This window comes from Lactuca virosa, chromosome 2 (genome assembly GCF_052849685.1).
Source record: "Lactuca virosa cultivar CGN04683 chromosome 2, Lactuca_virosa_CGN04683_v6, whole genome shotgun sequence".
In the NCBI taxonomy this organism is placed as follows: Eukaryota; Viridiplantae; Streptophyta; class Magnoliopsida; order Asterales; family Asteraceae; genus Lactuca; species Lactuca virosa.
Window position 1 is genome coordinate 227325941 of NC_136427.1, and position 14513 is coordinate 227340453.

The 14513-nt window shown below is 35.2% G+C and overlaps 1 protein-coding gene across 1 annotated transcript; it reads right to left on the reverse strand.

The window, feature by feature from the left end:
- Positions 1-1275: 1275 nt before the first annotated feature.
- Positions 1276-2330, reverse strand: LOC145160332 (caffeoyl-CoA O-methyltransferase). Its single transcript, XM_079079479.1, has 2 exons — positions 2086-2330; positions 1276-1950 (listed from the first exon to the last, which is right to left on the reverse strand). Exons 1-2 carry the CDS (start codon positions 2247-2249, stop codon positions 1380-1382), a joined length of 735 nt encoding a protein of 244 aa, XP_078935605.1. The 5' UTR covers positions 2250-2330; the 3' UTR covers positions 1276-1379.
- Between the last annotated feature and the right edge of the window lie 12183 nt (positions 2331-14513).

The window sequence follows — 14513 nt, forward strand, 5'->3', positions numbered from 1 at the left end:
ACAGAGAAAGTCGAGGTTTTGCTGAGGTAGAAAGGGAAATCGACCGAGGAAGAAGATGCGACAGAAGGGGAACGAACGAGGGAAGATGGATATTATCTGTGGAGGGTATTAGCGGCGACAGACATTAGCAGCGACGGTACCATTTAGCGGCGACAAACAGAGTAATAGCAGCGACACCTTTGGAGGCAATCTTTGGCGGTACTTTTTTGAGTATTAGCGGCGACACTGCTGTCGGTAATGGCATCACCGCCAAAAGTTGTGTACGATGTGGATTTATAGTCGTTAGATTAGGCACTAAATCAATGGCTATGATTTTACCTTAACGTTTGACACGTATCGATGTCAAATAGACTTTAGCGGTGACGCACACCTTTAGCGGGGACAAATAACGCGAAAGTTGTTTTTCGCCGCTAAAGGCTATTATTCTTGTAGTGTACGGCCAAATTTGGAAAACTGGAATCAACACTAAATTCTAATAAATAACCTTTTAAATAAGAGATGAAATTTCAAAAAACAAGGAAAACGGATATTCTGTCAATCTATCTGGTGCTCCAGCCCGTCGGTACTTTTCCGTCGATATATCGCACGCCTCCAAATTCTTTACGAATCAAAAATTATGTTCGTTTTAAGTTGGGCCTCTTTTGGTCTTATTTGTCTTTCTCTTACTTGTCCATAAAGCTTCTTTCATATCATTTATGTGTTTCGCATCACTTCCAACGAGGTTGAGTTTAATAGATTTATGTTTATTATCTTGCTTGATATTGCAAAATCTGAATTTGTTTGATTATCCAGTCAGAATTTTCTGTAATGTTAAAAAAAACTTTTCTTTAAGTAGCAAATAGTGTCCTGGTTAATAACCTACACTAGACATTGGTCCTTAATCATTTCATTGGTCGCTAGGCTGTTGCTAAAATTTGTCGCAAATTAGTGATAAATTTATGTGCTTGTGGCCATTTGATGGGTTTCAAATTTTGTGGTAAACTTGATTGGAAGAAGCACGGCTTCATTGGTAACTGAATTTCGAAGTATCCAACGCTAAATTCGTCTTTTAAATTTTGCCATTTTTTTTTTTACAATCTGTCGCTAAATACCATGATACGATGAAAACTTTTGATTTTTTTTTTTAAATATTTTCAATAAGATTAAAGGCCAACCAATTCAATATACAATTATCGAAATAGAGTTGCTATTGTGTATGATGACATATTTCTAAACTTGAAATATTTGTCAACATGGTTAAACGATATATAAATATACAACATTATGATTGCGCAATTTAAAACAAGAATGCAAATTGTCGCATTACAGAAAGGAAATAATCAATCATACATGTGAATCATTTACAAGTTTATTTTGGTTGATCCGTTATATATATGTGATTAGCTTATTCGGCGACATAGAGTGATTCCATCACCCACAGGAAGCTGACAGATCTCTACTCTTGGATCAACAGCCAGGGCTTTGTTGAGCTCTAACACGAAGTCTCTGTAATACCTAACATACTTCCGAAGTGGGGCATCTGCAGGTGCCACCAAAGACCCATTCCAAAGGGTGTTATCATAGCCAATCACTCCCCCAATTTTAACAAGATCGATTAACCTTTTGTGGTAATTAAGATAGTTGTCTTTATCTGCGTCCACGAAAATAAAATCGAATGATCCATGGAATTTTACATCTTCTACCATTTGGTCAAGAAGAGGAAGAGCAGGGCCTTCTCTAAAGTCAATCTTGTGAGCAACACCGGCTTTCTCAATAATCGGAAGGCCAATTTCGTAATTTTCACGGTTTATATCCAAAGCCAATATCTTTCCATCTTCTGGTAGAGCAAGCGCGGTAGAAAGAAGGGAATAACCCGTGTAAACACCGATCTCCATCGTGTTCTTAGCATTTATGAGCTTAAGAAGTAAGTTCAAAAACTGTCCTTCATCAGCAGATGTCGTCATAAGATTCCTGCATTTAGTAGTACAAGTAAAACAGATTAGACAACGAAACGCACCCACAATGTTTTTATGGTAATCCTGTTACGTACTCATGATATATGTTATAACATTAATTAGGAAATGCATGCACTTAATTATGACTTACCAAGGATGTTTAGCAGTGACCTCACGTAGCTCTTTCATGGATTCTGGCTCTCTCGGGTAAACACTGGTTTCAAGAATGTATTGGTAAAGTGCATCGCTTTGAAGGAGACTCTTGTGGCCAACTTCTTGGTGTTTTGCAGGCTGAGTTTCTCCGGTGGCGGCCATTGTGAGGAATCTGTGGTGTTGGAGTATGAAATGGAGTGTGATTAATGGTGGGTTGAAATGAATCTGAAATTGAAGGATTGGTGTATGGGAATATATAGGGAGTGGGCACGGAGTATCGGAAGGTGGAGGGGTGTTGCCGGTATGGTTGTGGCCTTGCTGGTGGGGTTGGTGAGACTTGAGTTTTCGTTGCAGATGTGGACTTCGCCAACCATAGTGGAAACCACGAGTTGGTAAAACCCACTTGTTTTATTCTAGTTTTTTATAATAAAAGGATATTCAAATTTAGTTTATCGGTTATATTAAGGTGAGAAACGCGGCTCCAAACCTGACTCAAACCGGACAGAACTCGACTGAAACAGAAACTAAAGACCCTCAAAGGAAGATCTGAGGACCGGAGCTCAATGAGTAAACCGGTTCTGTTTTTCACTTGTCAAGGATTGGGCTTGCCGCTCGCAATATAACTGCATCAATATGTAAATAGCCGAATGGGTATGTTATGTAATTTTTTGAAAAAGAAAATTGTTACCTTTGTTATGAAGTTTTCTATATCTTGTTTTATGTTTATCTAAAAGTTAGAATTTAGTTAGGGCTTTGACAATACTTTAAGCTTATTAGAGTTTAATGGATTAACACATCATCATTTTATTTATAATAGAACTTTACATTAATTTTTCCTACAATATATTGAACTCAATAGAGTCCAATGGAATATATATTTAATAGTTAAAATGTTTTTTTTTCCAATTGAAGAATTCAATGACCATTTAACTCCATATGCATTGAATGCCAATATGGCATCACACAATGGTAAAGTTCAAGTCGATAATTTAATCCATTGAATGCTAATTAAAAATGCGACCTCAATCAACTCTCTCATTAAACTATGTATTGTGGATGCTCTTAGTATGATTAGTAATACGCAGATAATGAATTACAAACACTTACCTTAAATACTTAATTTTTTTTTAAACAGATAGAAAATCAAATAGTTGAATACTTTTATATGGAAATTTGATGGCAAATTAGCACATGGGCAAAGAAACAAAGAGACTCTAATTTTTGTCATGTGTATTCATTTTTTACATTTTTCTTTATCACATGTTTATTCAAAGAAATGAAGAGATTCCAACGGTCAGTTATGGTAAATCAGAATATATATATATATATATATATATATATATATATATATATATATATATATATATATATTGTTGCTTACAAGTTTCAATATTAAAAGAAATATAAAACCAAATCAAAAAATATTAAAAGAAAATTTAAATCCAAATAAAACACTAAAAAAAATGCTTCTTCCAAAATCCAAAAAATAAATTAAACATTAATTATCTATTATTTTGTTTTTTGGTCTTGTTTATTTATTGTTTCTTCTATCTATATATATAAAAACAGAAAAAATAAATAAATAAATAAATAGTTAGTAACTAACAATTCTAAGAAATAACTACAGATTTGGTCCCCGTAGTTTGTCGTTTTTTTGGGGTTTTGGTCAATTAGGTTTTAAAATTACAAATTTGGTCCTTCTTAGCATGTCTCATTGTTATTTTGGTCTTATATAACACTCATGTAACTTTTTTATTAGATTTTATGAACAAATATACCTTTGGCCTAGCTGTAACAAACTAAGGATTAATCATTCCAATTGAATAGTCTTGAGTTCAAGTCTTATTTGAGACATAAGAGATAAACAAATAATTTTGAGTAGATTAGTTGTCGTGCCAAAAAAATTAATCTTAGTAATACACCAATAGTGAATTAAGAACTTAGCTTAAATACATCCTTAATGTTTTTAAACAAATATATATAGAAAACTTCAAATAAACATAAAATCAAATATATGAGTACTTTTATATGTAAAGACATAAGGTTGATAGCAAATTAGCACATCCCAACAAGAGACTCCAACAATGGTAATTACGGTAAGTCAAAATAAAAAATATAAAACCAAATTAAACAATACCGAAATAAACAATAAGACGATGTTTATTTCAAAAGCCAAAAACAAATTAAACGTTGATTATTTTTCTTTATATTTTTCTTTATCAGTCGTGTATTATTTCTTATATCTGTATATGAAAACAAAAATAAGGTAGTTAGTATCTACTAATTCTAAGAGAGAACTTCAAATTTGGTCCACGTGGTTTGTCATTTTTTGAGCTATGGGTCCATGTGGTTTCAAAATTAAAATTTGATCCTTATGGTAGATTTCATTGTAATTTTGGTCTCTATACATATCACTGAGGTGATGTTTGTTTTTTGTCCGCAGATCTTCATGGCCTCTTCTGTCTGCGCGACGCAGACCACGCGCAGACATTAGCCTCCGCAGACTGTTTGTTTTTTTGAAGACTGCAGACCTAAAAATGTCTGCACGCCCTCTTCTTGGCGCAGATGTGGACCAGAGTCTTCTAACATCTTCAGACATCTTCTAGGCTAAAAAAACACATATACTTTATTTTTTTTTTAGTTTTTTTTTAATTTATATTTATTCCAACTTTATTAGTGATAAACAATTTGAAAAAAAAAGTTACAATACTTAATAAAAAAGTTCAACGACGCAAACATGATATTTTTGACAAATTTATAAATAAAAATTTATTATAATAATGGTCGTTGAAGTTGTTTATATAAATATGAAAAAAATAACATATTCTTATATTTTTTGTGCCAAATTTTATAAAACATTATTTAATAAAGCATCGTCAATTTCTAAGAAAAAATATTTATGGCACGTTTTTAGTTGATTTAATTGAAAAAATCAAAGTTTATTTCCATTTATTTATATATCAAATTCTTTGATTCCTAATTACAATGTTTAGACATAACTTTGCGACCAAAATTGTTGGTTTTTATCAAATATATACGTTAATTTGTATCATTTTTATTTTCACTTTTTATACAACAATACATAAATTTTGATTTAGATTTGTTAATTATTTATAACAAAGTCATAAATATATTAAAAAATCACTTTGTAGTTAAAAAAAATCAGTTTATTTTAGTAGCCTGCAGATGTTAAAAAAACAAACAATCTTCTTTTTCCAGACTGCAAACGTTTGGTCCACCTCTTCTACTGCAGAGGTCTACAGATGTAGTCCGCAGATTGTAGACATTTTGCCTCAGAAAAAACAAACAACACCTTATTTAACTTTTCTTTGAAATTTTATGAAATAACGATTGTACCCCTTATATATATAAAATAATTTATCTGTCTATTATGAAAAGAAAAACTCCACCACCTATCTCTCTCTTTCTCTCTCTCACACATAGATACACATACGCACACATCAATTTCCATCCTTATCTATAGACCTTGTAAATTTCTCCATCAAAAACATTGTGAAGAAGAATGTTTTTATGTGATGCTTGCGTTCATATCTATCTATAGCAACTGTGAAGAAAGGGAGGTGTTAATCATCCGTGAATCATCTGGGTCTAGACGATTGATCATCTTTTATTTGTTGCTTGCATTCACAATCATGAATAATTTATGGTTTTTAATAAATAAAACAAGAAATATTTTTGAAAATTAAAACTAATTACCCAATAATGTGGCATAATCCTTTAAAATGTCATCAATGTTGTCTGCATATAGTTGACTTTCTTGATTTTCTTTTCATATTCCATATACATACATATACACTTTCCATTATAACATCCTACTTTTTTTTTTCATTTTTCCATTATAGCATACAAATACACGTATTGCATATACATACAAATACACTTTCCATTATAGCATCCTACTTTGTTTTTTTCATTATAGCATTGTAGTTTCTAAATTGCATACTGTAACGCCTCAAAAATCACAAAAATTTTAAACTTTTCAATACAACCCAAAATCATAAAATGTTTACAAATCATTGTTTTTAAAGTGTTTATCAATATCAGATTATCCCAAAATTATAAAGCCATAAAACAGGAGGATGTGTACGGTCACGCCTTCGCCTTTCAACGAACATCAGAACTACGCACACATCAATTATGAAAAGAAAAACTCCACCACCTATCTCTCTCTTTCTCTCTCTCTCACATAGATACACATACGCACACATCAATTTCCATCCTTATCTTTAGACCTTGTAAATTTCTCCATCAAAAACATTGTGAAGAAGAATGTTTTTATGTGATGCTTGCGTTCATATCTATCTATAGCAACTGTGAAGAAAGGGAGGTGTTAATCATCCGTGAATCATCTGGGTCTAGACGATTGATCATCTTTTATTTGTTGCTTGCATTCACAATCATGAATAATTTATGGTTTTTAATAAATAAAACAAGAAATATTTTTGAAAATTAAAACTAATTACCCAATAATGTGGCATAATCCTTTAAAATATCGTCAATGTTGTCTGCATATAGTTGACTTTCTTGATTTTCTTTTCATATTCCATATACATACATATACACTTTCCATTATAACATCCTACTTTTTTTTTCATTTTTCCATTATAGCATACAAATACACGTATTGCATATACATACAAATACACTTTCCATTATAGCATCCTACTTTGTTTTTTTCATTATAGCATTGTAGTTTCTAAATTGCATACTGTAACGCCTCAAAAATCACAAAAATTTTAAACTTTTCAATACAACCCAAAATCATAAAATGTTTACAAATCATTGTTTTTAAAGTGTTTATCAATATCAGATTATCCCAAAATTATAAAGCCATAAAACAGGAGGATGTGTACGGTCACGCCTTCGCCTTTCAACGAACATCAGAACTACCTAAAACAATAAACTAAAACCGTAAGTCAAAGCTTAGTGAGTTCCCCCAAAGTACCACCACATAGACATAACAAACAACAACATGCATAAATGAGCCTTCAGCCTAACTGGACCGTCTCGCAGGGCCTACAGCATATCTGGACCACTCTCCGAGCCTTCGGCATGACTAGACCGCCTCGCAAGGCCTACAACCTATCCGGACCGCTCTCCGGGCCTTCGGCCTAACTGGACTGCCTCGCAGAGCCTACAGTCTATCCGGACCGCCCCATGTATCTTGGCCTTCAACATAAAGCAGGACCATCTCAACCCAACCAAACATAACATGTCGACATATACATAACAGTTAAACATATAACCAGTCAATATACAAACACGCAGATGTACAGATCACTACCACATACTAACATCCTATATACCAGGATACCGATCTAACATATCTCTACAGCATAATAACATACTATCATATAACAAGATATTCAATCCAATGGGCTGGCATTGGTGCCTTCGAACCACAAGTACAGTGAGGAAGACTCACCTCTCAATCTGAAAAATAGTTGATGAGGTCCCAAATCTAAATCTCAGCTCTAACCGTCACCTATCCATCCAAATGACCAATTCTCAAACACAATCCAAAATAACCCTAGGTCAAACTTGGTCAAAATCAGGTAAAAGTCAAAATTCCAAAAAGTCAACCGAGTCAACCCAGCTGAGTATGCCCAACATACTCAGCTGTACGCCCAGCGTACACGGGTTCTATCATCAGGGGCTTAAGGGAGTATGTGCAGCGTACTTTGAAGTACGCCCAACGTACTCCGCATCCAACTTTCCCTTTAAGTCATGCTTAATCCATTAAGACTTTTTCCTTTCAAAGACAGATCTAGGCTCAAAACAAGGCCCTTAGTCATAAAGTTTCCACCTTTATGACTTTCCATGGCTAGGAAAGTCCCAAGAGCTAAAAACCTAACTTCTTATTCCATTAAGAAAACTTAGGCCATGCATGAGAAGATACAAGTGTCCAATATTACATTTTCATGACTCAAGAGGCTCCAAAACCTCTGAAATGACAACTCAAATGGATAAGAGTGACCCCCACTCATAATACCAAGCTTGTGGGACCAAAAGAACATAAAATCAAGCCATAAACAAGATCTAAGTATAACTTCGCCAAGTTCAGAACTTTATACCTCCAAGTGATGTCAAATGATGATGTTATTCCGCATCTAAGGTGATTCATTCCTCCAAGATGGTCTCTACTTCCTTATTTATTATTCATAGGCACAAAACACATACACACAAGTCCAAAAATGCTCACAAGGTAGATTAGGGTTTGCAAAAACGTTTTGAGAGGATGGAGGCTGATGCATGTGTTAGATGCCATTTCATGCGTCTTATAGGGTAGTTTTCATTATCATTTAGCATAATATTTTGTACATTTGCGTGTCATTTATTTACATAATGTTCAGCTCATGTATTTCGTTAGAATTCCCGTACTGCTCATGTTTTTATGTCAATTTCAGATAGTTCGAGTGGAGCAGTGCTTTGAGAGCAGTTGCATGCGCGTTTGGAGCTTAAAATGGAGCTTGGAACTTATGAAGGATTCTGAGGAATGTTTGGAAGATGTTTTGGTCAAGAAACATTCGATCGAATTGATCACACAAAGATAGAATCTGCAATCTGAAGCTAAAGGATGTTGCTGGCAGCTTTGACCTCCTGTCAGTATTTTGACAATATCTCATGAACTGTAACTGTGACATCCCCATTTTTCACGGCCAGAAAAGACCGATTTTGTTTATGCTTGTTTAAAAATTAGAGTAATATTTTACATAAAAGTGTTGCGGAATTTGTTCCCAAAATAAAATATGATAAAGATTTATCAAAGCATTTCCGTAGAAATGTATTTCATTAAAAAGACTCGGGATGTCATGTTCGATACAGATCAAAAGCATAAACAGTGCAATATAAGCCTTACTACATTATTTCATATCTACAGGCCTATATCCGTAATCCCTCATCCAAAACATCACATCTATGCTCGAGCGCCACTACCTGTAATACATGAAACTGAGTGGGTCAGGCTTGGGAGCCTGGTGAGCATATAGGGTTTTCAACCCACAATAAATAAGTTTATTAATTTCATCAATCAACAATAACCCGATTACCCGTTCCCGTTATCCTCACATTACGTCCCTAAAACACCTATCATAAGGGACCTAGACTAAGGATCAACATTGGGATGGACACTACTGCCAAGGGGGTTCCTCAGCAATAAATGTCCTAAAGGCAACCATGGGGGGATGGAGTACACCGGTGAACACATCGTTTACAAACACCTACAGGTTGCGAGCCTGCTAGCGTTCCACTGGACTGTCTAGAAGAGTCTGTGGTCGTCATCTATACTCCGCTAGATGACTGGAATCAACAACAACAACATCGAGGCCTCTCATCATTTTATCACACATCATCTATTACATCTACCTATGTTTTACCCCAACATTTTCATAGATATAAAATACATATACAGTTTAAATCATTTAAAACATGTATAAAATCGTTCATCCAACATAGACAGCAAGTATTCAGATAATATGCACACATAACACGTAATTTATAAAATACTTCATATATATGTGTAAGATGAAAGTAACTATGCACTCACTTGAAAAGGTGGTGATTCTGAACTCAGACAGCGCTTCGCTTCTTAAAAATTATTTCCTTCGACGAAACCTAGTATTAGTACCACTAGAGTTTAGTCTATTATTCGCCGAGACTAATTAATAATCTAGCTATTATTACTATTATATAAGCGTTAAACAATACTTATATAACCCATAATAATAGCCCAAGTACTTATTATAAGTTCCTAATAACGTTACTATAATTAAATAAAAGCTATATTAAAAATAGCGTAGGCGTAGCTCACTTACAGCGGGTTTTATAGAAAACCGGGCTTTGCTTGGAGCAGCGTTCCCGAGCCGAAAATCTCTTCTTCTCGGAGCCGTCGAGCACTCCGGGGCTTCCGCCTCGTGCTAGGGAGGTTCCCTAGGCTTTTCGGGGGGTTTCGGGGCTAGAGAGAGGTTCTAGAGAGAGAGTAAAGAGAAGAAAGAATGGGAAAGGTGTGAAGAAAATGAGGGTGTGAGAGGTTCTATTTATAGGGTGAAAATGGCTAAACTTGGTGCCACATGTCACCATCTAGTGGCAAGACTTTGGGAGAAAGCAATGGCCAAGATTGTGCCACATCACCCATTTTCGCACAACACACTTCCGACTTATAAAATCCATAACTTTCACATACGACCTCCGTTTTTGACGTTCTTTATATCCACACGTAGGTAAAAATAAGATCTACAACTTTCATTTTGACTCTGTCGGCTAATTCTCGACCGATCTTAAATTTAACAGTACGGGGAGATTATACTGTTAAATGTTCGCGTAAAATTCATAACTTCTACATACGAACTCTGTTTTCCTCTGTCTTTTTACCGTTGAGTTCCTATTAATGAGATCTTCAATTCTCATTTAGGTCGCGTAGGCCAAAAACCGCTCGATCTAAAATTCGAGTTTCGGGCTGTGTACTGCTAAGCCAAATCTTAGAAAATTCTTAACTTCCTCATACGCAGTCAGATTTGGGCGTTCTTTTTTTGCATGTTCTCGGTTTAACGTATACTACAACTTTTGTTTAGATCACTAAGGCCAAAAAGTCTTTCATCGTAAATTCACTATTTACGCTTCCCGGTGTCGTGCCGGTTTTGCCGTAAAACTTCGACGAGTCATAACTTCTTTGTTATAACACGGATTTCGGCGTTCTTTATATATCCGGAATCTTTGTTTCCACCACTATAACTTTATGTAAAGATATCGGGTTTATCTCACACTTTAATTTTGACGCTTATTTTATCCTTTATTTATTTTACCTTTTTAATTAAGTATAAAGCACATAATTTCACATAATTCACATAATACTCAAATAATTCATCTTTATTATTTCAAAAAGTGTTACAATAGATGAACTAGACTATTACATCATCTAATTAATGCTTAGCCCCAAAACACGGGCGTTACAGTAACTCTGATTGACGAGATTCAAAATGTTCTGAAAAGTAGACAAAATTTCATACGTATTAGTAAAAATATACGATCTCAACTCTTGTCTATACGATCGCATGGAGCCTTTATGCGATCGCAACTTTGCTCGCAACTTGTCTTCAAGGTTTTTTAGAGCCAAAAATTCATCTAGGAGTAAAACCTCAAAACATACAATTGCAAAGTATGTACATGCGATCGCAACTTCCCTCTATGCGATCACAATTTTTCCAAAAAAGCCCCGAAAAGCATCCCGCTTCATTAAAAAGGCTTGCGACGCGTTTTCTTGAAAACCTACGATCGCAGCCTCAATAGATGTGATCACATGTTTGCATATTCTTGTTCCGGAAGCTTCCACATTGAGTATAAACACAACCCTCATAATCAGTTGTAAGGGTTGGACGATTCCAGACGAAGAAAACCACTTCAGAAGGCGATTTTTGAATTCTTTCAGCGACTTTTGGAGATCTGAAGACTGCGAATCATCTCACACGTTTAGTTTAACAAGATTTATCAGTAAATATTTCTTTTATCTTGTTTGATTTCGTTTTTGGCCATGTCTGGCTAAGCTTTAGTTTTCAGTTCTGCATAGACTACTACTTTTCATGTGATTAGCTTTGAAATCTGATTTTCGTTTTGTATTTCTATCTAGATTTTTCAGTTTTGAGCTTAATGAACGTTTGGTTTTAAATTCTTGTTAGTCTAATCACCTAGCTAGGGTTTTATAATTCAAGTTAATCAGTTAATAGAATCTGTAATTGTTCTTTTCAATTGGTAAAAGTAACAAGTATCATATTGGTTCATGTTTGGGATTTAACTCTGATATAAACTGTAAAAATCATACATTTACGCTTCCGAGCTTGTGAGAAGTATTAGGTATTGCTGGGAATTTTACAAAGAACTTAATGCAATATTTCCTGATTTATCTAAGAGCTTGTTTAATTAAACAGTAAAAAGTTAGGGTTAATTGAAGAGCTTGTTTTGATTAACTAGTTTAGGTAAAAGAGATTATACTAGAGCTTGTTAGTTTTTCTCAGTACCAGCTTAGATATAACGCATCTCAAATAACCAGATTTGGGTTAGTTGCATGATTAGGAAAGTCGCAGCAGAACTAAAATCATTTTTAATATTGATTTTCATTTAATTTTAATATCACTGCATTTTTAGTTTTTAGTTTAATCAAAATCCCCCTTCTTAATAATTTATGTCTTGACTAGATTGTGCCTGATGCAAAAAGGCATTGACTTTTAGGCTGTGTCCCTGAGGATTCGACCATGCTTCCCTTTGCTATATTTTTAGTGCAACCAATAGTGATAAATTTATTTTCTTAATACGCGCACGAGAGCGTGTTAACAAATTGGTGTCGTTTTCGGGGACACGATGCTTTCTAATAGTTTTATGCCAATAATTTTTCGTTCAGATACACCTTTATTTTTTGATCTAGAAATCGAGCGAACTATAAGGAGACTGAAGAAAGAGGCAGCAAGAAAGAAACAATCAGGTGGTCTCTTTGGTTCATCTTCATCCCTACCTCCAGAAACCTCCACACCACAAGGCACTCCCTTGCGGAACGAATCAGATCCGTTTATTCCGAAAGTACCCCCATATTCTCCTCAAAACAACTCATATAAAACTTACTCCCCACCCTCTTCCATTAAATTTGAACACAAAGATTCTTCAGAATCTGAATCTGAAGAATCAGACGTGAGTGGAGACGATGCAAAAAAGACCCTTAGAGAGTGGGCCACTCAAGAGGTCAACCAGCAACCCCTTTGCATTACGTTTCCAGAAGCCCATAACTTCGAGTTAAAATCTGGGTTGATTTATCTTCTTCCCACTTTCAGAGGATTGGAACTCCCATCTGGTTCCATCACCACTTGGTTTGTTCAGGAATGAAGTCGCATGTTACAAAAGACAAGATAAAGCTAAGGGCATTACCCTTTTCACTTTAAGATTCAGCAAGGGAATGGTTGTATGAACTCCCATCTGCTTCCATCACCACTTGGACCGAGCTCCTGAAACTGCTTTTAGAGAAGTATTTTCCAGAAACATGAGTCCCCAGTCTCAGAAGAGAAATCCTTGGGATCAAACAAGGAAAAAGAGAAGTTTTTCACACTTACTGGGAAATATTCAAGAAGCTTCTGGTTCGGTGCCCACAACATGGGATAAACGATTATCAACTTCATAATTGTTTTTGTGAAGGTCTGAAACCCATGGAAAGGCGTCTGATAAATGCTTCCAGTGGTGGTTCCTTGGGTGACATGACACCAACTAAAATTAGAGAGCTTATCGAAAAGCTGGCGATCGAGTCTAAACATTCCAGAAATGAAGACGAGTGGTATCCAGATCAACCGAGGGGTGTCAAGGAAATAAACAATGCTCATCTGGTGTCTCAGATTTCTGAATTAACAAAGTTGTTACGCTCTTGACAAAAGAAAAAGCAGCTGTGAAGAAACCATGTGGTATCTGCTTGAAGACGGAACATCCAACATATGTTTGTCCGTTACTGCAAGAGGGTACAACTGCAGTAAAAGCTGTTGGAGGCTATCACAATAATTACCAAAATAATTTTTAGCAGAAGCAGCAATAACAGATCCCCCCCCCCCCGGGATTCTTTCAGCAAAGAAATTATCAGCAACCGGGCTTTCAACAGAGTTCTCATTACCAGCCCAACTTTCAGAATCCGAATCAACAACAAAACTTCCAGAATCCAAATTACCAAAATCAAAATTCAAATTAGCAACCCAGTGGTTACACCATGGCCTTAGAAGATATAGTGAAGAGTCTTGCCACGAGCACCCAAGCATTCCAGATAGAAACCAGAACCAGTATCAAAAATCTGGAGTAGCAGGTGTCTCAACTTGGGACGGCTGTGGGTCATCTGGAATCTCAAGGAAAGTTACCGGGCCACACAGAAAACAATATGAGGCACAATGTTAGTGTTATTTGTTGGATTAGGTGTCTAAGCCCATAACTATAATTGGTATGTACTTGAATTGATAGCAGCACAGTCCTTTTGGGTTGCCCTCAACCTAGTAACTGGACAAGGAAATTATGAAAGGAGAGATATTAATTTATAAGATTAATAAATTAATATATATATATATATATATATATATATATATATATATATAAATGATTTATTAATATGTTAATGGATTAATATATTAATTAGAAATCATTATGTTTAATTAATTGTTAGCCAGAAATTAATCAGAATTGATTTTGGGGTTAAAAGAATTAATTATAAAGTGCAGGGACTAGTTTGCAATTAACTGATAGTTGAATGGAAGGATCCAGAACTCCCTTGGAAGGGGGTGGACGAAAACCCTAGGGGAAACCCTAGAGAATTCGTCCAAGGGGTCCAAGATAAGGCCTTGGGTCTTGCTTAGGCCCTAAGCAAAGGATAACTAGGGTTTTCCCTAAACCCTAGTT